Source organism: Homalodisca vitripennis, chromosome X, assembly GCF_021130785.1.
Source record: "Homalodisca vitripennis isolate AUS2020 chromosome X, UT_GWSS_2.1, whole genome shotgun sequence".
NCBI classification, from domain to species: Eukaryota; Metazoa; Arthropoda; class Insecta; order Hemiptera; family Cicadellidae; genus Homalodisca; species Homalodisca vitripennis.
In genome coordinates, this window is record NC_060215.1 from 98,670,787 (window position 1) to 98,698,343 (window position 27,557).

Genomic DNA, 27,557 nt, shown 5'->3' on the forward strand with positions numbered 1-27,557 from the left:
CGGCGAGAGATGGTCGTTGATGAAGATTCGCTGAACAGGGAAGTGCTGATTGACATCTCTAGCCGTCAAATTCTTCTTTTGCCTTGACTTTTCGATCCACTGCTCCTTAGTGCCTCTCGTCTTGAACTGTACGATGACAGACGGCTCCCGGTCTTTTCTGAAGGAAGGTACACGGTGCGCGGCGGCTATGTCCATCTCCTGGACTTCTACTCCTATTGCTGCTCCGACGTCCGCCACTAACACGCTGATATCCTCGTTCCTTGTTGCTGGTACACCGCTGATCTCGATATTATTCACCCTCGAGTATTGCTCCAAGTTTCTAATCCGCTCACACGCAAATCCCCAACTTCTCTGCTCAAAATTACATTATTAGCTTTAAGCATTTGATTTTCTTTTTGTAATTCGGCAAACTGTCTCTTAATTTCATTCATTAATACGTTAGAGGTATCCAACATAGCAGAAACATGCTGCACCGAGGTTGACAGTTCATTCAACTTAGATTTAAAAGAAGACATTTCGCCAAAAACGTCCTTTTTAAAAGCCTCCATTACCTTAATTAAAAAGTCCTTCGTGAGTGCTTCGGGCGTAGACACATTTGATTTCACACTTCCTTGAGTTGAAGTTTTACCTTTACAGGAAACACACTTCCAGTCCTTAGTAGAGCGCCTGATTTTTTCATCGTTTTCACCCTTTACACAATGAAGATGGAAAACATTTTCACATTTTCCCGTACACTTTATACTGCTTGGATCATTGCACTCACTTCCGCAAACGCCACAGAGTGCCATTTTAATATAAACTAATAAAAATACCTTTTTATACAAAATAAAACACGCACAACGCGAAGTACACTGCACGTGGTAACTTAACCTTCGGACTCAGATAAGCGCACCGCACGGAGAGCTGTTATCGGCTCGACTGATAGAGCTGGACAATGAGCAGAGTGAAAAGAAGCGGATTTGTTTGATTATGAAATCAAAATCAATGGCTATAATTAGCTTTAGGCTCATTGTGTTATTTTATAGTCTATTGCTTGTACAATGGTAGTTTTTAATTTAACCAAAATAATGTTCTCTTATCCAACCACGCTACATTGTACTGTACGTAAAGTTATGTTTTAAAACATATAGAACATAATTTTTGTATGTCAGTGGAGGCAATATATTTTGTCTTTTTAAAAAGTGTAATATATATTTGCATAAAAACATCTACTTTGATACTCCATTATCCAACTGGCTTCTTTCAGCTGATTGCAGTTATGGTGGTATGAGTTAACAAAGTGGTGATATTGTGCTACTGGGACGTATTTATAGATTATTTACACTAGTGAAATTGACTTTTCTTTAGAATGTGCTTGGTATTGTGATATGTGTTTTCAAAGCTATAATAAGCTCAGGATAGTGAAATCAGTCATTGAATAGATAATGTTTCTTTGTTGTATGACAGTAATAAATAAATGTAAGCATACAAAAGTAATTAAATAACAAAATTGTTATATAGGATTTATTGTGACTTTCATTATGAGTATTTATTATGAGAGAAGAAATCATGAATTCTGTCCAAAATTATACAAGATATTGAGGATTTACTATGTATTTGTGTATTTATACAAGCTTTATTAAAACATTACCTGCTGTAACGGTCATTGTGCTTTCTGAAACAACCGTGTTGAACGGTTAAACACAGTCTCACTTATTAGTTGTCACTCTTGTTGGAGCACCACAACATGGAATAAGTTTATGACTGTTTAAGAGTAATGGAGCTTACTGAAACAACTGTGTTGAAGGGTTAAACATAGTCTCACTCTTATTAGTTGTCACTCTTGTTGGAACATCACAACATGGAATAAGGTTAGGAATGTTTAAGAGTAATGGAGCATGATAAAAATTGATAAAAATGGTTTGATATCTCCATCTTTAAATATGGGGTTGTGGCAAACTTTGGGGACTCGTGGTGAACTTTGTTTTTCACTGTTTGTTATGTTGGAGCAAGGAAATATTAAAGTAACTTGTGTTCTACTAATGAGTGAGCAATGATTTAAGTATTGGTAGCTGAACCTGTGTAATACATATGCTGATTTCTATTACAGAGAAGGGGAACAATGTGTGCATCATCGCAGCAGAGAAAACAGCTGTGATCAGCCAGCTGTTGGACAGTGTGGGTAGCGTGGCTAATGCTGTGAGACATATTGTCAGTACTGTCTGCAGCTCTGATGTAGACAACCTCACCTACAACACTGTCATTGTCTTCCACGAGCAGGAGATACAACAGGACACACACCTTGTCGATTTCGCCTCTATGCTCGATACAGATAAATTGGTCAGTGTTTAATTTTAGCTCTAATGGTAAAAACTTTTATAATTTCTCTCATATTTCCTTTCTGAAAAACATATTAAAATTTATGAAGTGTATTTAAATAATTGAGATCCAGCAGTGAGTCATTTCCATTTTTCTTATGGTTCTATTTTTTATCTGTTCTTCTTCTGTTGAGAAGTAAAATAAAATGTCAAAATATCTCAATATTGGGTTTGTGACTGATGAAATGGGCTAATCTCTCAATTTAAATATTTGATCCAATTGGGTATTATTTTCTCTTCTCTTTTATCAATTCTTGTATTATTTTAGTTCACTTGATCAGACCATCACAACTAGTTAGTTTCTTTATAGTCATCAATCTGGGCATTAATTTGTTTTCTTAATGATACTCATTATTATAGTTAATAGTCAATCATCTTTATTTACACATCATCAAGATCTGTATTGGTGTCAACAAAATAAATAAATAAATTAATAACATACATCACTAAATAGCTTCAGTTTCTTGCATTACAATGTCTTCACCAGGTCCAGGTATTCTTTAATAGAGTAGACAGGTCTCTCCATAAGCCATTTTTTTAGTTGAGTCTTCAATTCTGTCCCTTCTAGGTCTTTCAGTGTTGGTGGCAGCATGTTGAACAGTTTATTTTTTTAGTTGAGTCTTCAATTCTGTCCCTTCTAGGTCTTTCAGTGTTGGTGGCAGCATGTTGAACAGTTTATGTCCCATGTAGGAGGATTTCTTGGTGTATTGAGTCGTATGGTGAGTAGGTAGATGATAGTCAGTAAACTCTTCGGGTTCTGTACGAGTGAAAATCCCTGCCCCTTGGAAAGTCTGCTTCTTCTGTGTAAATGATAACTGCGTGGATGTAAAGAGCGACAACAGTTAAAATTCTGAGTGACTTGTAAGCCTCTCTGCAACTGTCTTTTGGGTTAAGGTCTGCAAGCGCCCTAATCGCCTTTTTCTGCAGAACAAGAACTTTGGTGAGATTTGCCTCAGATGTCCCACCCCAAGCTGTCAGGCCTAATGTGTGATTCAACCAACGCATAGTAGGCTGTCTTTGCTACATCTATGCCACCTATCAATTTCATCCGACGTACTGCAAATATTCCAGTATTGAGTTTTTTTTTAAGATGTCAGTGTGATTCGTCCAAGATAGGTTAGAGTCAATAGTAATTCCCAATAATTTTGTGTGATTTTTAACCGAAATGTCAGGAATTTCTGGACAGTTGTCTCATCTTCTACTAAAATTTATTTGTGTTGTTTTTAGCGGGTTTATAGCTAAGTCATTATTCAGGCAGTATTTAAGTGCTTTATTTGTTGAGTTTAAAATGTTTGAGTACAGTTCTTGAACTGAGTCATTGCTACAAATCAGGGTTGTGTCATCTGCATAGAGTACGGGTTCTACATTATGAGTTGTAAACAGCTGTGGGAATTCATTTGTAAACAGTACAAATATAAATGGTCCCAGTACCGAGCCCTGTGGTACTCCTCGTACTATTGGTAGTGGTTCAGATTTGTAAACTTGAACTCTCCCATTAATTTATTTTTTGACCTCAACCATCTGCCTACGCCCTTCAAGGTAGCTTTCTACCCAATCTCCAGCCTTTCCTTTGATTCCCAGTTGTGACAGTTTTTGAAGGATAAGTTTATGCCCTAGGCAATCGAAAGCCTTACTATAGTCTTAACAGAATTGCTGAGACGTGTTTGTGATTCTCAAGTTGCTCAGTCACAAATTCGACTAGGCTATTTATTGCTGTGATGGTAGATTGTCCTTTTAGGAATCCATGTTGGTTTCTGGTAATGAGATTGTGTTGTTCCAGATGCTTAAGCATTCTTGAAAGGGCTATTTTTTCAATTATCTTTGAAAAAGTGGAGATAAGTGCGATCAGCCGAAAATTTACCGGTTTTGTTGTGGCTCCATTTTTGTGTTTAGGGTAGATTTTTGAGAGTTTCAGTGCAGAAGGAAATTGGCCAAGGCTAAAAGATTTGTTAATTACGGTTACAAGTGGTCCTGCTAATTGTTTTGCACAGTGTTTGATAGCCTTTGATGGGATTTCATCTACTCCACAGGATAATTTTGACTTTAGGGACTGTATGGTTTTTAGAACTTCCTCTTGGTTTGTTGGTGTGAATTCCATATGAGGGTGGTTAAAATTTTGTATTCTGTGCTCAGAGGGAAAGGTTAGGTTTTGGAGCTGTGTACGGTTTTTTTCTAGCGTTGTTTCTGCGATTTTAGAAAAGAATTGATTCAGGTGCGTTGTAATTTTTAATGGGTCTTCTTCGATTTTATTGTGTATTTCTATGCGCATTAGGCAATTATCCATCTGTTTATTTTGCTTTTCTGAGTTTATAATTTCCCATACTGCCTTTGACTTATTATCCGACTTGGTGATGTGTTTGGCACTGTTTTCACATTAAGAGTTCTTAATTTTAGATCATATGCCTTTTTTTTGGCAACCATTATCTCTTTGTCTTTATTACTGCCTGTAATTTCATAAACATTAAGAGATGTTAAGTAGTCATTTTTGAGTTGCATTGCATCATTGTCATAGAAAGCCTTTAATTTTGATTTCGGTCTTGACCTTGTTGGCTTGTTTGGACATGAATAATCTAGTGCTCTTCTTAGAATTAAGTTGAAGGATGTGAATGCCTCTTCAGCATCTTTGCCCCAGTTTACTGTGTCTAGTTCTGTTTTAGAGCAGTCAAGATTAGTTTTGTTAAAATTTCTTCTTGTCAGGGTTACTTGTGTCTTGTTTTTGTTTAATGCAAAGTCTATGGTACATAATTGACCAGTGTGATCGGATAGCCCAGAATTGATGATGGACCAGTCTATTTTATTATGTGGTATGTTCGTGCAGATACAGTCAATGGATGTCTGGGATTTGTTAGTTATTCTGGTTGCAGGGAGTGGTAGTCTTTTGATTCCATAAGTAGCTAGTTCTTCTTCAAATAAAATAGTATCTGTATTTGGAGATAACCTGTCAAAATTTACATCACCTACTAAAATAATTGGTCTGGTTTCAGATTGTGCTGTAGTCAGTATGTTAGATATATTTCTATTGCTTGTTTAGCTTGTCCTCCAGGCGAACGATAAACTCCAAGCAAGTGAAGTGTTCACAGGTCAGTTCTACACAGTGGGCAGATATGTCCAGTGCACTGATCCCCTTGTTTGTTGTTTCTTGTGCGTATATAGCAACTCCATCTAGTTTGTGACATTGTCTGCTGTAATCTGCCATTAGCACATAACCGTTTATGTTTGCATTTTGCATTTTACTGGTGTTCAGTCCATGCTCTGTGAGGACTAGAATTGTGGGCTTCAAGGTGTTAAGCAGATGGTTGAGTCTGTCGATTTTCATGGTCAAACCTCTAATATTTTGGTGGAGTATAGTTATTTTTGAAATATTACTTTAGAGTTTTTTAGAGCTGAGTTTAAGAAAATTCTGCTCTTTCCCCTGATTTTTTGACGTGATTTCCTGGGCTGTAACCCATCTAAAAAAGCATGGTCTTGATTACAGGAGTTAGATACAACAGATTCATTTGGAAAGGAATTTCTAACAGGGTTACTTTGGTTATTTATGGAGGCATTTAGGAGAGTTTCATTGAGGTTTTCTGTGGTGTAGTTTTTTATGTTTTTTATAAAGAAATCTTCAAAAGTTTCACCTTCTTTTAGTTTGTGGGCTGTGTTAGGAGGTTGTCTGATAAAGCAGTCATTTGTAGTTGGATCTGCTGCTGATTGATTTGAATGTAATGGTGGTTTGTTGATTAAGGTGAATCAGGTTTTAGGATGGTCAGTTGGTTTGTTTAGTTGTATATAGGGTACCGGGTGATGAACCTCTGCCTCTACCACAATGATATTGAAATCTTCATTGTCACTTGGAGGGTCGCATGGAACAGAAGATCTGACATCTGGTAGAGTTTCTTCTGAGTCAGTTCTTCCTTTAGTCTGTACTTGTATTTCGGTGGACAGTTTTTTTGTGTGGGTTTTGATTTGTCCTGCCCTCAACCATACGTTCTAAATTATCTTGCCTTACTTTTAATTGAGCAAGTTCCATCAGCGAGTATGAGGAGTAGCTTATGGGCTGAGAGATGTAATGAGTGAATGGTTCAGTTTGGGATTCCTTGTTTGTACAATTCAAAAATTCTGATTGAAGTGTTTCTTGTGAGCTTAATTTTTTCTCAAGATTTTTTATTGTATTCTCTAGGTGATTTATTGTTTTAGTATTATTATCAACAAGTTGTTCTTGTTTGTAATCGTGCTCTTCAAAGATGTTTTGTGTGTCTATGCGAAGTTTTTTTCTCTTTCCAGTTGAGCCTGTATTTCAGAGATATTCTGTAATAGGTTTTCAATTTTATTAACCCTTAAGATATTTGTTCTCTTCATTTTCCATTCTCCCAACCTGTTCTTCCAAAATTTCTACTTTAGCTTCTAATCTAATATTTTTTTCTTTCAAAATATTATTTTCCTCAAGGAGCGCTACTCCTATTTTTGCAGCCATTTCTAGTTTCTCATCATTATCTTCTAAGTTATGTAGATTATTATTTTCATTCAGACTGCTTTCCAGTTTGTCTATTGATGTGCACAGACGATCTGGAGTCTTTGAGGAGCCAAGAGTAGTTGAAGCAGTGGCATTGAGCTCTCCTTTACATGTACTACATTTCCATATTGTTATTTCACTGTCGGTCCATTTTTTCCACAAGGGCCGGTGCATTTTACTCATGAAAATTTGACCCCAATTGAGCAGGAGCCACAGGGATATCTTGGGGGCATTTTTGAGTTAGGATGTATTTATTTTGTAGTCTATTTCCAATTTATGTAGACTCTTGAGAGTTTGACTGCTTCTCTAGGTTAAAATGATAAAATTTCAGTTTTTTCTTGAGGGTTTGGCTGATTCTCTAAGTTTAAGTCTAAAAAATTCCACAGAATGTCAAGGATAATATTAGTGCTCTTGTATAGGGAGATTGTCAGAATAATGATTTATATATTAATGAAACTATATAACAATGTCATATTAGTAAGTAGGGAACAAGTCGTCAGATTGTTTAAGAGAGCCAAGGTTAGAAGCAAGGCTGTTGATTGCTGACGGCTGTGTATGCCGCTGTCAGTAGGTCAGGTGTGGAATGTGACGCTGTCAGCACTATCAGCACTGTTTCCAGTTGTCACCATATGGTTTGAATTTATTCAGTAATTCCAGTAAAGTTTCTTGGTTACAGAAATGTAAACTTCATTGAAAATACTTTGTAGTGTGAATAAGCCTTGTTATTACGATTTCATTAGACTTAAGTTCTTTAAAATGCTTGAGATTAGATTACAGGTATGTTCCTTGAGTTACAGCTTATTTCTTGTCATGATCATGATTTCTTGAGTTGATTAGTTTTCTTTAAGTTTTATTGTGAAATGGACTTACAGTATTTCCAGGTAAATTGCTGCACAGGTGAGTAAAAATTTGTTGTTGAAATACACACTTATGTACACTTTTAACTAGGAGCCACTTCACTTTGACTGTAGTCAGTCAGCCATCTTTATTGTCGAGAATATTATTGGTAAATATAAAAAAAATTGTAACAGACATTGTCACATTGTTGTACAACTCAATGTTAAAAACAACGAAATCCTCTTATGATTATCTATAATGGTTTAATCCATCAGTAATCTCAAAAAGGTAATCTACGTCATAAAGTGGATGATCCAAGAGAAAAAAGCATGTTTGAATATAAAATGGTGAGTTTATCCTCCAATGTAAATGACCCTCTTCTGCGCATTAATGTCATTAAAGCCACCACAAATTTTTTAAATGTCTCCTCTTGACCTTGTGTACGCTTCTGGATTGTCAGATTTTGTCTGTATCCAGGTGGGAGAACCTGCAATTCAAATTCTCTCCGAAAATCTATTTAGCTGTCCCATAAGTGCTTGTTATATCTGTGCCACAGGAGGGCAGAGTTTTGGAAATCTCTGGCAAGGGTTTAAGGATATTATTTGTTCGATGTAGTACGTCTGTTGTAATTCATTTAATCTTTCTAGGAACAAGCTTGGTCATTTCACTATGTCGAAAAGAAGATTCTATTCCCTTACCGCATTACAATAAGTTAGGCGAATTGTTCTGCAGATCGAAACCACCTGATTGTTTTCGTACTCTGGCAGGTATTGTTTGTGTATATATCGGAAGTTAATGGCTCATAAGTATCAATCGATGGCTATGTGCTGCATTCATTTGCGAGGTTCTAATCGTGCCAGACACTGCAGTTTGGGAATTGGAGACTAATGATTATCTTTTTTTTTTACATATAATTGATTAAAAATGCATTATTATGTTGATATGAAGTCTAGTACAAGAGTGCTAATAGATAGATATTGCATAAACACCTCTTTCTTTAATTAAAAATGTCATTTTAATTACCTTCACAAAATTGTATATTAGGGTCTACAGTGGCGTAGCCAGAAATTTCGTTCGGGGGATCCAGGGGACGTTTTCTGTGTTATTTGCCAATGAGTTCACTGGTAAAAGGTAAATACCAAAAATATGGACCTTTAGTAACTACGCCTTTTAAAAAGTGGAAAGATGTATTAGGCAAATTCAACTCTCACAGCAACTCTAGTACCACAAATTTTCTTGTATAGCTACAGAAACCTTACGAAGTTCAATTCTGGCCGAGTAGAAGGCACCAAAGTGATGTTGGATTCAACGGATAAGAAAGAAAAAGAACAAAACAGAGCTTCACTCAAGCTTATAATTGACACAACTATATTCTGTGGAGAAAATGAAATACCCCTTCGGGGACATCGGGCCACTGGCGGCCGAAAACCCTTTAGAAAAGGAGGGCAATTTTCGAGCGTTGCTCAGGTACAGATGAATCTAACGGTCGGAAAATTCACCGGAAAAACTCTACAGATTAGAAGTTCGGCTACTTTGGATTTCACTGATTGAGGTATTTATGAATGAGTTATAATGAAGATTTTTTTATCATTACACTGTAGACGAGTAGAATATAATTATCGGGGAAAAAATAAAAAAATCACTTTCGGTCGGAAATAAAATACACCTGAAAAACTCTAATGATTAGAACTTCAACTACTTCGGACTTCAGTTATTGAGGTAAACGTGGTATTTTTGGTTGAGTTAAGACGACGATTTTTTGTTATCATTAAACTGAACACTACTACCTATATGATTATCGAGAAAAAAAATCACTTCCGGTCGGTAAATACCGAAGAAAAGCTCTCTACAGATTCAAGTGGTAAAAGTGGTACTTAGACTTATGTTAGGACGTTGATTTTAGGTATTAATTCAACGCCGACTAATACATATAAAATTTTCTAGAAACAAAACAATAAAATAACTTCCGGTCGGTAAATACCAAAGAAAAGCTCTCTACAGATTAAAGTTTTGACGATTTTGGATTTTACTGGTTGAGTGGTTGAGGTAAAAGTGGTACTTATTATGTTAGGACATTGATATTAGGTTTTAATTCAATGCCGACTAATAAATATATAATTATCGAGAAAAAAAAACAAAAATAATCATTTCCGATCGGAATATACTAAGGAAAATTAAATAATACCAGTGAAATCCAAAGTAGTCGGAACTTCTTCAGTAGAGTTTTCCGGTGTATTATCCGACCGGAAGTGATTTTTTTCAATTTTTCTTCTATAATTAAATAGGAGTTAGTCGGCGTTCAATTGATACCTAAAATCACTGTACTAACATAACTCTAAGTACCACTTTTATCTCAACGACTCAACCAGTGAAATCCAAAATCGTCAAAATATGAATCTGTAGAGAGCTTTTCTTTGGTATTTACCGACCGGAAGTTATTTTATTGTTTTGTTTCTCGATAGTGATATATGTATTAGTCGGCGTTCAATTAATACCTAAAATCAACGTCCTAACATAAGTCTAAGTACCATTTTTACCTCAACCACTCAACCAGTGCAATCCAAAATCGTCAAAACTTGAATCTGTAGAGAGCTTTTCTTTGGTATTTACCGACCGGAAGTTATTTTATTGTTTTGTTTCTCGATAGTTATATATGTATTAGTCGGCGTTCAATTAATACCTAAAATCAACGTCCTAACATAAGTCTAAGTACCATTTTTACCTCAACCACTCAACCAGTGCAATCCAAAATCGTCAAAACTTGAATCTGTAGAGAGCTTTTCTTTGGTATTTACCGACCGGAAGTTATTTTATTGTTTTGTTTCTCGATAGTTATATATGTATTAGTCGGCGTTCAATTAATACCTAAAATCAACGTCCTAACATAAGTCTAAGTACCATTTTTACCTCAACCACTCAACCAGTGCAATCCAAAATCGTCAAAACTTGAATCTGTAGAGAGCTTTTCTTTGGTATTTACCGACCGGAAGTTATTTTATTGTTTTGTTTCTCGATAGTTATATATGTATTAGTCGGCGTTTAATTAATACCTAAAATCAACGTCCTAATATAATTCTAAGTACCACTATTACCTCAACCACTCAACCAGTGAAATCCAAAATCGTCAAAACTTGAATCTGTAGAGAGCTTTTCTTCGGTATTTACCGACCGGAAGTGATTTTTTCTCGATAATTATATAGATACAATGTGCAGTTTAATGATAACAAAAATCGTCGTCCTAACTCAATGGAAAACACCAAGTTTACCTCAATCACTGAAGTCCAAATTAGTTGAGTAGTGTTTTTCAAGTGTATTTTCCGACCAAAAGTGATTTTATATATTTTTTTCGATAATTATATACACGTCTACAGTTTAATGACACCTAAAATCAACGTCGTAACTTAATTCTAAGCAGCCATTTTACGTCCCCAAGACGAATTTGAACGAGGTGGTCGCTAATTTAAACTATTCGCCGTGTTACGGTTCAGGTGACTTTGCGACGTCACGTAACCGCGCCCTATAGAAATACCGTGATTACACTACACTATCCTAAAGGCCGAGCCCAAAAGTATCGTTTGATACTTTATGATTTAAACGAAAGGACAATTATATTTTTAACAACAGTCACTTTAATGAACTACATCAATCAATTTAATGTTTGTAGACAAGAATAATGATAACTCTCCTTTTTTCTCCTGCTCCATGCTTTATTTTTTAATATGTCTTAAAATTTCGGGGGGGGTCCGGACCCCCTGGACCCCCCCCTTCGCTACGCCACTGAGGGTCTATTGGTTTTTCACTAACATACATTAAAATTGTAATTTATCAGGTTATAATAGGTAGTGTACCCTATATCAGAACTGTAGCTATTATTTTGGTTAGCACTGTGTACCATCAATGCTACATTTGAGAGACATTCTGTTTGCAAAAAATCTCAGTTGACTTGAATTTGCCGCTATTTTGAAATACTGATCTACATATAACATAGATCTTACCTAGAATTCAATGTTAATTTGTTGGTTTATTTTCTTGGATAGAGATGTATGCTTGGGGAGTTGAGACCACATTTTGGGAGAATCAATAATCCTGTGGTCAAAGGCGTAAAACTGTGAGTCTAGGTTATTGACAATATAGATTAAAATCCTGCTTGCACTGATCAGTACTATCCCCTCAGACTATCCGGTCTTTCTCCCTTAATCCGGTTGTCAAGATTTCTGTACGGTTGTATAGCCCTAGGGGAATGGGCTGAGTGAGGTTAAAAATGGTGTAACAACCCTCGGCTCGAGAGCGTTTTATGGATAAAGTTTCTGAAAGGATTAATAAGGGAAAAAGTGATAGTGGTTTATTTTTAGATATTACTAAAGCTTTTGATACTGTCAATCACAAAACCCTATTGAAATAATTACAAAATTGTGGTATAGAGGAATTGTGCTTAAATGGTTTCAAATGTAAATTTTAGGTGACGGGTTACATCATTTGCTGATGATACAGCACTGTTACACAGAAAACAAGTGATCTGATATAGAGTGCGCTATGAATAAGGATTTAGAAGCTCTGAAATGGTGGCTTACTAAAAATAATATGGCCCTGAGTCCTGGTAAAACAAGTTACATGCATTTTTGTTTACAAAGTTATCCAACTTTTGAAAATAAAATAATACAAAATGAAAATATACAAATGTCTAAAATGTCTATGTGATAACATAACATGCAATTTAGATTGCTGTGTAGCATTAGAGCAAGCGCAGATTAAATATCTAGGAATAACACTCGACAAAGAATTTACATGGAAAAAACATATAACAAATTTAAATTGATCAATGTAATAAGATTTGTTTACTTTCTAAGAAAAATGTGTAATAATGAGCTATTGAAAAGTCTATACTTTTCACTTGTAAGTAGTAGATTTCAGTATGGCATTGAATGTTGGGGGTACTTATGTTTCAAGTTTAAAACCTTAAATTACAATTCAAAAACACTTTATAAGAATTATACCGAAAAGTAATATTAGAGATCTATCACGTCCTTTATTTAATCAATTAAAAATACTCCCATTGAGATATTTATATGTATACAAAGTGCTAAATATAGTTTATGATAGGAGTGGAAAGTTTGAGCGAAGTGTAGATTAAAATTGAGAAATTCTGATAATGTATTTGTTCCAAAATCTGAAAAAACTTATTTTACCAAAACTTATTCATTTTTGGCACCTAGACTATATAACTAAGTGCTTTATGGTGTAAGGAACTCGAGTAAAAAAACAGAATTTCTTTTAAAATTGAGAGTTTGGCTTTTTAGTTTATATAATATTGAAATTTACTTGTAACTATTACATCAATTATTTTATTTTATTTTTTCGCATACTTCCTTATTTATTTTTATGATCTTGAATTATGTTATTTGATTTAAAATGTCTGTGTTATAATATATGCAAGTGTTAGTATTCCTTTTTATCCTGGAAATGTGCAGTGCCCTTAAGTATAAAATGCAGATATAGTTATTCGTGTCATCTCAGAGTATGTATGTGATTTGTATGTATATATGTATGTTATAGCCTATGTATTTTTCTTTTCTTTTATTACTGTAGCACACCTTTGACCATTATATTTTGTTTTTTGTAATGTCTATATAAATATTTCTATTCAGAATTTAAGAATAGGGAGTCCATCAAGAAAGTACAATAATAAAACTGATCTAAAGTATTCATTTTAATTCAAGGATGGGACCTCATTACAAGCTCTGCTTTGGAGGCCCTGTATTTTTTCTTAAAGGAAGTTAAAGTTTATGTTATTAGTATAAATGCTATTATTGTTTATATGTGTTACAACATAATATGGTATATTTTAAATATTATTATGTGTGTTTTGTCTTAAGGTCAGACTGAGCACGAGGAAGGCTGTATTTTTATATATTAGAGTAATATCTCTTTTGACTATGCCACTTAGGTGTATTTATGACTTTGTCAATGCATTTTGTAAAATGACAATAAACATTATTCTATTCTATTCTATTCTATTCTGTGTTATATTCTATTTTGTTTAAATTTAAAAGAATATTTTCAAGAAGATTATTTTTGGTTGACTGTCAAACAAGAAAAAAATCAGATGTATATTACTTTCTTTAAGAAACAAATTTCTTTGTTACTAATAAAAAACAAGATTCTAATTAACTTAATGATATTAAATTGTGTGCCACAAAAATACATTATTAATTTAAATGTGTTCACAGGGTTTGATCATTCACGTCATTGACAATGCGAGTGTGGAGGGAATGCAGGGCATGTCTGTGTACAATCTCCAACGCAGCGGACGCAGCATGGCTCACCACTATGAGAAACTTCGTAAAGGAGTCGTCATCATCCACTGTATAAGTGGCAGTGATGACACACAACTTGTCGATCTACTCACCACATTAGTCAAAGCTGATCCACAAACATTTTCAGGTCAAACTCTTTTTATATAAGTTGATTTTTTTTATAATCTTATTGAAAACAAAACTGTAATTAAATATTATTTTGGGATAAAACAAGAAATATTTGCTAACCTATTGTATGTGTATTGACATTATTTCAAATTCATAATTTTTGGTAATTAAAATGGTATATTTACCAATACAATTTAGTATATTTCACTGCTTGGGCTATTTTAATAGCTCTTCAAATTTTATTTATTTCAAGAGATGTTAGTTAAACTTCTATATGTGTTTTTTAATCTTCATTCATCTTAATAGGAATATATTCTTACTTTTCAAGTTATTGTTAAAATTAATGTTTTCTAAAATAATTTAAATAACCTAAAATTATATTCAATACTGTTATTGAAATGTAATTTAGATTGAATACAAATGACTTGTTTTATTTCTTTTAATGCAATTTAACATTTTGACAGTGTTTTCAACTCTTGTTTTGTCGATCAGTTTTAGAGTTTATATCTGTATAAATAGTTGCAATATTGGCTTATATTCAAGATTCGTGTTTACTGAATGTTAAGAAATATCCTAGAAAGATAGGATTTTTTAAAATCTGACAATTTGATTTTGTTGTGTTGGGCAAGTAAGGAATGGAGTGATTTTTGTAAATTTAATAAATTTTAACAAAAACGAGCAATTGTCAGTTGCAATTGTGTTTCTATAAGTAAGAAAATGATCCTATTACTTAATGCCAATTTGAGTATTTATGATACTAGGTGTTGACTTGGAAGTTTTCTTGGAATAAATTACTTTTTCTCATGGTGTAAATTTACATCTGAAATATAGTAACTTTTCAAATTCAGATTTTCTGTTGCTCTGTAATAATTACTAATGATTCTAGTTATTTACTTAGGTTTATTCAGTTTTAGTTGTATTTTCAACATAAAGGCATTAGTAATTGTTGACAGTATAATGTTTCTTTTAAAATTATGTATTGATTTCAGTTGATTATTTGTGGAAATTAAATTAAATTTATAATCAAATAATTGCCATTCATCTTCTGTTAAATTATCTGTTATTTTTTTTTATTTTTTTGAAAATTGTAGTTGAACTATTTTACTGTAATGTTTGTATACTGAGTGATATTTAATGTTTCAAACTAATGAATTATATGTGGCTTATTAATGTTAAGATTATTTCTTTCTTCTTATATTTAAATTAAGTCATTCTTCCATTCCCACCCTTCCTTGTTGTAATAAAAAAAAAAAAGGTGCTAGTGACATTAGTTATGTTAAATTAATGTTGCCATTAATAAAATTGTAGTTCACTTGCAATATATTAAATTAGTTTAGTCGCGAAAATAACTAAAAGCAATAATATTTTTATATTGTGTTTATGTATATATTTTTGGTGTGACTGTTTTAACTGTTAAAATGTATTTTATTGTGGGTTTTGATTCTGTGATTTCTCTTCAGTATTTTTGTGATGTGTATATAAATAATATTCTGATTAGCTATAGTTTTAAACAGATTATTTTGATATAGCAAACTATATCCTAAAAAAGTTTTCTTGTTATTCATAACATTTGGGAAAGTGAAATGAAAACTTCTCTTTGTCTTAAATAAGAATGTAATGCATACAGAACATGGTTTAGTTACAAATACATTTGAAGAAATTGTTGAATATAAGGCAAAGATACTACATTGTGTATCAAAGTGTCCAATCTAAAATATCTAGTAAGGTAATTAATAATGAATAATTTTAAGCAAAAATATGTTGAATATTTTGATAAAACAAATGAAATACAAATAGCAAATATGTGAGGCGGAAAGCAGAAAGGGACCTCTTGTCTCAAATTTTTTATTTTGAGTGTTTTATATTTTTATTATCAAAGCAATTAATTTCTAACAATTCGGTTGCAAAAAATCATATTGATACGAGTTTATTTTGAACCGAGTTAACATGTTTGAATTTAAAAAAATAAAATAAGGATTTTTGAGAAAAAACACCATTTTAAACAATTCAAAAGAGGTATAAAAATATTTATTTAAATCAATATTTAAGAAATAAATTTCAATATAAAATTAAAGCTTTATACTCTATTGTCTTTTGATTGGTATATTTGTATTTTTCAAATGTATCCAAATTTTGTTTATTGTAGTGGTTATACTGAACGCTTGCGGCGCTTCTTTGAAGGTCCTATGACTGCAGCAGGATTGTCAGGCTCAGGATCTGCTGCTGCAACCAAGAACCAAGATCTTAATAGACCATAAACTACAATTCATATATTTGCATATAAATATATTATATACATATGTAATATATTTTATATAATCTTTAATATTTTTTAAATTCACTTGCATAAATGGGGGGGTAACCCCCACCCCCCAACCAGTCATAGATGAACAAAACATTTTTCAAGATACTGGTTTTATCTAATTATTTAAAACATAGATAATTATGTTTATTGAAACAATAACAAGTTCCTCAGTAAACTTACTCTACAAACTAAAACAGAAGAATTTGTCAATTAATACATTAGATGAAATAAAACAATAAAGAGTTTTTACCTAAACAATCTATTGAACGTTACAAAATTTTAGATAATTACCTGCCATTGCTTCTGTAGCTTGCTCAGGTTCTACTGGATGACATAACGTTATCCTTGAACTCCTCTTTACAATACTGCCCTGATGTTTTTTATGTAAGTATTCCCTGCGTTGCCGTGTCATTCCTTCTGGGATGATTTCATCTGGGAAGCCGTGGTGGTCCATCTTGTAAAGCGAATATCTGATGCACAAACTCGTTCCCATCTTAGCTCAGTTTTGCAGTGTACTTTGCCTTTGTATTCAACACTAGAACTCAAATGGATTGTATTGCGTAATGTGAGCGATCTTTTTGGCACGATGGGTTTTTGAAAGAAAACGTAACCAGTCATAGGTTTTTTTAGAGCTACTTCACCTTTTTCGTTTCCAACCATAACTGCTAGTTTACACGTGTTAGATGGTGTTGATTTTTCAATACAATCACTAAGTCGGACAGAGATTGACACATTAGTTACTCTAAAACTTCTTTTTCAATAGACCAAATGCCCAATCACATGCGAATTTGGTTGTGACCTACTGGCATGAAAGACAACACAATTTTCTTATTTTTGTGTTCGCAAATCCCCTCCATGCTAAGTAACCCATCAAAATATTGTTTTTGTTTTGCCCTACACAATTATCAGCGTGGATATACAATCACGACTTCGCTTCCAGAACTGTTGCTTTCCAAAAATTGTGGTCAAAATAGGCTAACTATGAGATTAGAACCTTTCGTCCGTACTGGACACTTTCAGGAATGAGATAGTTTATCTGTTGAATTTTTCGTTTCGCACATCACCCCAAAAATGCCTACTTTGAACGGCACTAAGAAGTATATGGGGCCAGGCTGCATTGGATTGCTTGGTATGTGCGCTTGTTGTGCCATATCAAAGCTAGTAGTGCACTGTAGGATGTGTCACCATTTTCTAAATTCTCTCTAGTTTTTTTAAGTTGTGTCATTATAGTGCTTTCTTTCTTTAGCAACAGTTTCCAAGTGTAGTGTCATTTTTTCCAAGGTTTGCATTTTGAATCTCTTCAGAAACTGAAGCCATTTCTGCCCCCAGATGTATAATGTTTTTGGCATATAGCACATAGATCAGACCTCGGCTTCATAACTACAATATCAGGACAAATATCTCTCCAAATGTTTAGTAAAGATTTTTTGATGCACAGGCTTTTTCTTGCATTTCATCAGTGAATGAGAAGCTCTATACTTGTCAGAAATCTTAACTTTTAGAATCACTTGAAGGAAGCAGTTTTTTTAAGCTGTGTTGTAAACTGTCTTGCTTCTTCCGGGAAGGAATAATGGCATGCTGTTCAGCATAGTTCTGCAGGAACTTTACCACCAAAACTCAGAGGTCTTTAAATGATGTAACATTTTTTTTCCCTGTGTTTTCCGTGTGCTGTGGCAAATCAATCCTGAAGTGTTGTACATCTTGGTTAGGCGTTTTAAACCTTTTATTTTAATATTATGAGCAAACATGTATGTGTTTTTTGCAAACTGGCCTACCTTTGAGATAGTAACGATTATGTTCGAGAAATTTTTTTCTTTCAGTGTTTTTTCCGTGAGATCTTGAGGTTAGTGTTGTATCATTGTTAGGCTACGAGTTGGCCTAATATGAACTTGGTTCTAATTTATTTACCATGGCCGTGGTAATGGTCTAGCTCAGCACATTCGTATCGCATTTCTACAAATTCTTCAGCAGAAAACATACCAGAACAATTTCCCTTACATATCCACAACAGTTCCTTTAAAATTCCAGAAACTATGTTGTCGATCGTTCACCGCGTCAAAAGTGTCCTACTAAATTGGCAGCAACATCCACCATTACAAGTGTTATGGCCACCATCGTTTTCGTCTAGCACTTTTTGATTATTAGTCCTCTATTTCAATGATAACATTTTCAATATTAATAAAACATCAACATTATTTACACTGCATCTGCCACCAGCATATCTTGTATATATCATCAACTTTTGGAATATCCATTGAGCAAAGAAATGTCAGCAATATTAACTGAAGTGTCTTGTTCGGGTAAGTAGCCTATCGGTTTCCTCTTCCCATCTTCACTACTTGATTCGTCACTTGCCTTAAAGGCCTTTCAGAGAAATAATCCGCGTATAACACTGTAGTCCTCATCACCTAATATTTTGATTGTTACCAAAACTTAAACTATTTAAAACATTCAAAACTTTTATCTTCATCCATTTCGCTGATAAATGTTTACGAAAAACTAGCACAACAACAACAGGGAAGCTTTGATTTAGCTGTATTATGACCACTTTGTTTGTCAGCTGTTAATGGCTGCCAACCGTATTGTAAGTAATTTGTACTGAATGTAAAAACACGTATAGTTTATACTAATAATACTAACTACTATAATACATTTATTAATTATAGTTATTATTTTTAAAAGAAGAACACTAAAACCAATTCCATTTAACAGTTTGCTCTTATAATACATCTAGAATATTCAACTAGCTAGGGATAAAGACTCCAACTTGATTAAATCACAACGCAACAGCTGGCAGGTTTTCTGTTGAATGGGCAATGTTTTCTAGACCAGGAAAACGTTCTAACCTAATTAGCTCCCGCTCGTCCTAGTTCCAACAAATGTCAACAGAATTCAGGAGAAGCCTCTCTTTGAAGCGCTTTACGTAAATCCAAGCATTTTTAGAAAAGGGACCTGTTGTCGGCTCCATGTTATAACTCCATAACGACAAGGAGGTCCCTTTTCTCAAGCACTGACATAATGTCTCATTTTCGTTGTTTTTCGAGTATTATATGGTCGAATACTAACATACCATTCGATTTACATTGCAGAAATGATAGTTAGAGAACAATAGTTGGGGGATAGCCATGGCAAAAATCTTAGCCTTAAGGATTGAGAAACACACTTGAATTCATGTCTCTGCCTTTATACGACCAGGAGCCAATTTAGACCAGGTAATCGAGGAAGGTAAGAGACCTTAGCAGGGATCTGGGGAAGAAATGACCGGCTCTTGTTTATAGGCTGAACAAACAGTGTTCAATCAACAGAGGTGATGAAAATCACAGATGCCGTTCAATCGGTTTGGTGAGGAACACAAAACATACTAACCTTATTCTGGCGTCCCTTCCAATGAGACATGATATGCCAGAACTCGACATAAAAATTGCAAGAATAAATTCTGAACTTGAGAGGATCACAGAAGAATAGTGAATTTGTAGACCTTCTATGTCACCCAACTACATCTCTTACCCGACGTCACCTCTATACTAACCATGGTCTACACTTCAATAACCGAGGAAAAACGCGCATTGTTCATTTGATTGCAAATCTCCTAGACCGAGAGAAGAAAACAAAACAAAATTAGAAAAGGAACCTCTAAACAATGTTCTATTAACACTGACATTTCAAGCACGATTAATATTGTTGAAGCTGACGACATGTTATTGACAACCTATTCGACCAGTGGGAAGATGGACCCGAACAGCGGCCGTTTGCACAACACATATTTCTCCGCGGACTTCAGTCACCACAGGCACATGTCGGGGAGTAGTTGCAGAGCATTTCAAGGCGTAAGTTCGGCAAGCCTATTGACTCGGAATATGTGGACAAAAGTATTTTGACCTGTCAGAAGATTGAAAATGGAGCTGTAGTTTTTACAGTCTTGTGACAAAATCCAACTATTATGGAAAACCTACAAGTTCAAGATTACGAACAGTGCTTTTTCGCAGCTGGCTGAGGATTTCAAAAAACAGAGACTTAAAACTCTGATTTGTTCGCCAATGGGCGTGGTGCGTAAGAGACTTTCATTCAACCAGTACCATTTTTAATTTCAGAGACTAACAGAGTTTAGCAGAGAAGTACTCAAAGCCACCATCTACGTAGTCGCCTTACAACCAATCTTCCAAGCAGAGTTCTGAGAAAACGGTCTATCTCACCCCGGAATTTCTGAAGACGCTGAGAATGTGCTGTTAATGTTTACAATGTATCCTCACCCATGAATCCGATCCATAAACCTTCTACACCCCCTACACAGGAATCATCTCAACCCAACCTCAGGTTCACCCTTCTGACTCAACCTGTAATACTGTAAGCCCTGAGTCTCCTGAATCATTAACACCATCCACAGCTCTGACGTGACCACTAACCTCATTGCAGCCTCATCACCCAACCAGCCCCTTCTGGCAGTTTATTGTAACTTTACACTCCACACCAAACTCTGGATTTAAAAAACTCCCCACTGATAGCTCAAAGAAGTCCAATTTAGACTTTCAAAATGTTTCATTAAAAAGTAAATCCTGAGCATAAAATCAAACAAATATTCTTTCAATTTTTCACCAAAACATTTTTTTTTTTTTTTCATAGCACCTCGAATCGCGAAAAGAATCATTAGATATCATTTTAGATCTAATTAAACCGAATAATATTGTAATTGACCGAGCACAATATGAAACCGGAATGAATTACAAACATTTTTTATCTGGAAAGTCTTTTCTATTACATCTGAGTACAGTCGTACCACCACCACTGGAGGCGGGTGGTCATCCTGTCGGAGATGAGTTTAAATTCAAAGGCTCTTAGACTTGAAAAGATATGAAGAGTTTGACAGAAGATAAACTTTTTGAATGTTGTGTGGCTAAATATAAAATAAATAAAATATCTTTTTGTTCTAGTGGGAATTTACAGGAAGCCACAGTTACAAAACTCTCGAATTTTTAAATAGGTTTAGACAAATTATTTGAAACCTATAGCTGGTCTTAAGGATGTAAAAAACAGTGTAATAGCAGGAGATTTTAATCTCAATGTTCCTAAACACTTCACCTGAAATTCAAAAATTTAATGAAAATATTCTTAAAAAGGCAATAATTTTTATTACTTAGTATGATTTTCCAACAAGAGTTACTTTCAAAATTCATCTACTGCTATAGATAATATTGTTACAAATTTTGATAAGTTCCTCTAACACAGGTGATCTGGTATTGTAACTGCACTGTCAGATCATGATGACAAATTTTGAACTCAATCTAATCTACCATTTGTGAATGGTCTTGAAAAAAATTTGAATATGTAGAGTTTAAGTGACTTTTTCGAAAAATAATATGAGTGTTTTTAAGAATGTCTTGTCCAATGAAAATTGGTTGACAATGATATTTAGCTGATGTAGATAAAAAAGTTTGAGGTATATTATAACAGTATTTTTCAATACAACTTTAACTATAATTTTTCCTCTCAAAAAAAAAAGTAAAAAAATATCTTGGTAAAAGTAAATGCAGCTGGATTAGTGACAAATTGATTATGGAACAGAAGGGATATTGTTGAGCTTACAAAACAAGCTAAACGTAGTGGTAGTGAAGATTTTCATGAGAAATATTGTAAATTGAAAACCAAAGAATTACAAAACTAAGCTAGTTAATGCAAAAAAAAAAAAAACCTTTTATGACAGACAAATTAGAAACTCAGATAATATCAGTAAGAAAACATGGCAAATTATAAATAAAGAGATTGGAAAAAGTTCTAATGTCCTAAAGGGTTCTATAAAATTGTATAAAAAATGATAATGATGTAATAATAATCAGACCCTTTAAGCATCTCAAATTGTTTTCAATAACTATTTCATAGATGTAATAGGAGATTTAATCCAAAATACAGCTAAGGAACCACAGTACGCGCAAGTCATTCAGGTGCAAATGTTCTAGAATCAAAATCTTATACAACAAAACCCTTTTCGGTGTAATCCGGTAGATGAAAAGGAATTAGATAGAATTATTTCATCATTAAAAAATAAATCATCGTCGGGCCATGACGAAGTTCCGCTGAAACTAATTAAGTATGTTGGTAAGTCCTTGTTGAAGCCTTTAGTTCATTTAATTAACTCGTTCGCTTATAACTGGAATTTCCCTGAAGTTTTTAAAAGTGTCTAGAGTAAATAATCCCAATTTTTACAGAAGGGAGAAAAATTTAAAATGAATAATTAATCGTCCGGTATCGGTTTTACCTTCTTTGTCAAAAATTTATGAGCGAGTTATGACCAGTCGATTAGTAGTCATCTAAAAAACAATGATTTATTTGATAGGCAGCAGCAATGGATTCCGTAAAGGTAAATCCATTACTTCAGCTCTGCTAGAATTTACGGAAACTATAATAGATTTCTATAGACAAGGGGGAACAAGTCCATAGGGGTTTTCATGGACCTGTCAAAAGCATTTTGACAGTATTCTCACCAAGTCCTTCTTGACAAACTTAAAGTCATGGGTTTATCAAACCTTTTTCTCTAAACTGGTTTAGATCATACCTCTCGGACAGAATCCCAGTAATTTATGAGATATACGTCCAAAACAAAATAATCTAGTAGTAAAACATAAATCTAGCACACTAAAAATCAAGCAATGGAGTACCTCATGGTTTCCTAATTTTGGGACCAATTGCTGTTTTTATGCTACATCCAAGGAATGCCCTCAATCTTAAACAACATTAATGGTACGCAAAAAGTAATTTGATCTTATATTGCTGATGATTCTAACTTAATTTGTGACTGCTAAAACTTATGAAAATCTGGAAATAGCCTGTAAAGAACAATTTAAAAACCATTCAAACTTATTTTCAAAGAAATAGTCTATTTTTACAATGCTGCAAGACTAATCAAATGATATTTTCCACTGTACAAAGTAAAGATTATTATTTAGAAATACCAATTTCAGTTAAACAAACTACCCTAAAAATTGAAAAAAATTAAAGTATCAAATTCTTAGGACTTAATGTGGACAATAATCTTAGCTGGGATGGTCACATAAAATATTTAGCGAGGCAAAAATTTCATCAGGGCTCTACATCTTGAGGCGCATGTCTTTACTGTGTAGCACTGAGACATTAAAGTCAATCTACTATGCACACGTGCATTCTCATTTAGGCTTACGGTTGGCCATTTATGGTGGAACATCTAAAAAAAATCTAGACACAATTTTTGATACATACTTCAAAAAAAAGCACTAAGAACAATTCTAAATTTAGAAGAGAGAATCTCGGTAAAAGAAAAATTTCCACTTTAGAAATCCCAACAAATATATGATCAATACATTTTAGAGTGCAATTATGTGTGGTATAAGTAATCTTGACAAACTAGAATACGCGTAGTAATAATTCATTCTTATCACACTAGACAACGACCGAAACAACCTAGAGTTTACCCCAACACAAACTTAGTTTTCTACAAAAAGAAAGCCACTTATATGGGCATTAAATTTTTAAATCACCTGCCGACAAATTATAAAGAGCAAAATCTATGAAAAGGGCTTCCGAGTGTTTTTTTAAAGAAATATTTGCTGCAACGCCCCATGCTACTCATTGGAAGAGTTTATTTTCCTAAATTATCTTATTGTCCCGATGAAATCCCAATCCAATAAAATAATATTATATTTGAGATGCTTTTTGGTAAAATAATAATAGGACTTTAGTATAATCTTAACTCAGAAATGTCATTTTTTATTTATTTGATTTTAAAATAGGCTAACTAAATTGTAGTTTAGGTGTTAAATACATAATTTATGTACTATTCTACATATATGACACTAATTCTTAGTCTATGTATGTACAAACTGAATAAAGAATTGAGAATTGAGAATTGAATATTGAGAATTGAAATAATCGACTAAAAACAGAAAATCGATGTATTTGACACCCAAATCACTCAATTTTGGCCTTTACTGAAAATTTTACCACAGCCCCGACAAGAGGTCCCCTTTTTTGCTTTCCGCCTCACATATGTTATTCAGTTAAGTTCAAGATAAAAATCTTTGTCAAGAATCTTTCAGATATTTGTGTTACATTAAATACAAATTTAAGAAACAAATATCAAAATACAAAAATTGATGAGAAAAGTAAATGGTTGTTTAAACAAAGTATAAAAATTAACTGATTGCTTTAAATTGAATAGATAAGTTGAACTATTGAATTCATATTCAGTATTCACAATCAATACACAATTATAAAGAAATCAATGGCCAACAATAGACTTTGTAGGGATTGAAATGGGAGGGTATCAAAAGGGTTCATAAACCATTAACCCTTGAAAACTTGTCTATAGTTTGAAAATAATACCAGTCCTGAATGTATTGTGTATTGGGTTATTCGCTATGAAAGAAATTTATAACTCAAAATTGTTTATTTGCATATAAACTTTTCTAGAGGAATGATAAACTGTTCTATGGGAAATAATCACTTTCTCTAATCAAGCAAGGGCCCAAATTTTCTTTAATATTTGGTCTACTTACTCTGCTACAATAGTATTAAAAAACACCAATACCTTTGTAGTTTCTTTAGACATTTAAATCAAACTTTAGAAATTTGTGTCATCTAGTTGTTATCCCTTTGAGTGGCCAATGGCCGAGTAATCTGCCATCTGCAATTTGATTTTTGTTTGGTTATTACAATGATATTTACCACTATATTGATACTTTATATCGTAATATTCTGTATTTCATTGTCTTCAATTAAAAAATGTTATAGCAGTATACATGAACGCATTAATGTCGACAGGTTAATGTTTTCATAGATCATTTGTCTGTCGCTAGATCAAACTGGTCACCTGACGCCACTTAGTATTGTTTACGTCTTGTGCAGTCCACACGTGTGTTGTGGTTATGTTGTATTAGTGGTACAATAGTGGCATTTATATTTACTTTGTGATTGTGTATGAATGCAATGAAGAGAGCAGCGTCCCCCCTTGAGTGACAATGCAGTAGATAGAGGATCTTAGACGAGGATTATTTGAGTGACAGTTTTGTTATGGTTGTGGACAATCTCCTAATGACAATAACGGAAATAATTCAAGTAGTGAGCTCCGAGTAGTGTAGTTGATGATACAGATTCTGATCCGGATTATTCACCAACTGTTTTAATGCACCATCTACCTCAGGTAGGCTTAGGATATTTCCTAACCTGCCACGTATTCCAAACGTAGGTCATTCCACTGATGACAGCTGTTTCAGATGAAGATGTTGATGTCACTAGGCCTAGAGGTCATCCTAGGCTAGGAACGCTAATGCACTTAGGGCAGGTGATAATGATTCTAAGTGGTAATGATTCTGACTGGAAATGAAAACATTTGATGATCAGGACACTGGCTTATGCTCATCAAATTTAGTTTTCAAGAGTTGACTGGCCCCAAACACTGTCCTCCAAAAAACTCAAGCCCAATTGCCTACTTCAGATTGTTTTTTTACTACAACTCTGCTGGAAATGTTTTTTGTTATATATACAAACAAATATGCAGAGGAGTACTTAAATAAAAAATAGAAGACCGTTTGAAACAAAGCAGTCGAAGCCAAGAAATGGAAACCAGTAACACTCGCTGAAATCAAAGCGTTTTATAGCAGCTGTTCTCATAAATATGGGAATCAAACCTAACCTCAGCCAACCATTTACAGTAATTGGTGAAAATATTCTAGCCAGTACATCCCCTGGTTCCCCTAGAATGTTTTTCACATGCTGGACTCGCTCTAATCTACCAAAATCAGGCTCCCAACAGGTGACTCCGTGTGCCTGTTTCAATCCCCTGGTAGATCAAGTTAATCACTTATTTATAATTGCATTATTTTGTCCCTGGTCAAAACTTATCAGTGGATGAAAGTATGATTAGCACTAAATCCAACTCACAACTGAAAACAATACCTGCCAAAAAAGCATCACAGGTGGGGGTATAAAACTGTGGATGTTGTGTGACTCTGTCACACACACTATTGCATAAAGATTTTTTTGTATATAGAGGTGGTAGAGAGGATCTGAAAAGGACGAAATAGAAGCAAATGGTTGTTGGGGCATACTGTAGTAGTCAAGCTTATGCAAATGGGTAACCTTTTAAATAAAGGTTACCACATGTTTGTGGATAACTTTTTTACATCTATAAAACTTGCCAAATATTTATATTGCTCAATGTACCTTCCTAGCAGGCACCATTAGGAAAAAGAGAAAAGGAATACCCGATAGTTTTGAAGAGGAAGTTCAATGTAGGTGAGAAAAAATATCTTAGAAAGGAACAAATCCTTCTTCTTGGGGTACCAGGGAGAAAAAGTCCCAAAAAGACCAAGTCCTATTGCTTTCCACAGATATCTGTTGCAGGTAGTGAACGTAGAACAAAAAGGAGAGTCAGAGGTTATCAATAACTAGTAAACATAAAGTGATCAGAGCTCTACAATGATTTTATGGGAGGAGTTGAAATGGCTCTGATCAAAATTTGTATCAATACCTTGATGACCGCAGAGCTCTTAAGTATTGGACAAAAAGTAGTGTTTAATATTTTTGGACACATGATTTTTAAATTCTTATCTTCAAACTAAATACAGACAAGCCAGTGACCCAGACACATTTATAACTGTTTTATTAGTTGAAGAATTGAGTCAAAGAATGGCTGCAGTTTTAAATGAAAATAGACCAGTGTTATTCAGAACACCAGCAGATAATTCATCTCAGTTATGAAGTTCAAGGCAGAGCTTCCAATGAGTTTTTTGAAAAACTACCTGTAAAAAATGGCAAGCAGTTTGGAAAAGAATTGCTGTGCGTGCAGTAAAGTCAGTACACAGGTTTGATGGTAAAAGGAAAAGATCCTCTTACATCTGCCGAAAGTGTAAAAGGGCAGTACACACATCTGCTTCCCAAAAAAACATACTTGTTAGGTACATGTGTCATGCCCAAGCGGACATTTTAATATATATTTAAATTATTTTATTTTGTAAAAAGTGAATTTGTTCTTTTTGTTTTATAAAAAAAACATATTATTTTAAGATTGTTTTGCAACTGGAAGCTTGAATTTACATGATACGCCATAGAAACAAAAGTTTTTGAAAAAGTACTGTATCGTAATTTTTTAAAAAGTGATGTAAAATTATGTTATT

General features: G+C 33.8%; 1 protein-coding gene across 2 annotated transcripts in view; it reads left to right on the forward strand.

Annotated features, from left to right (window-relative positions):
• Nucleotides 1-27,557, forward strand: part of LOC124369735 (D-ribitol-5-phosphate cytidylyltransferase-like) — a 51,835-nt gene that overhangs the window by 19,288 nt on the left and 4,990 nt on the right. Inside the window, exons 5-6 of one of the 2 annotated variants that reach the window (XM_046827801.1) lie at nt 2,090-2,319; nt 13,917-14,130. In XM_046827801.1, coding sequence (XP_046683757.1) covers nt 2,090-2,319; nt 13,917-14,130 — 444 coding nt within the window. Of the gene's footprint in view, nt 1-2,089; nt 2,320-13,916; nt 15,140-27,557 lie in introns of those variants that run through there. The other variant, XM_046827800.1, reaches the window with a different exon arrangement.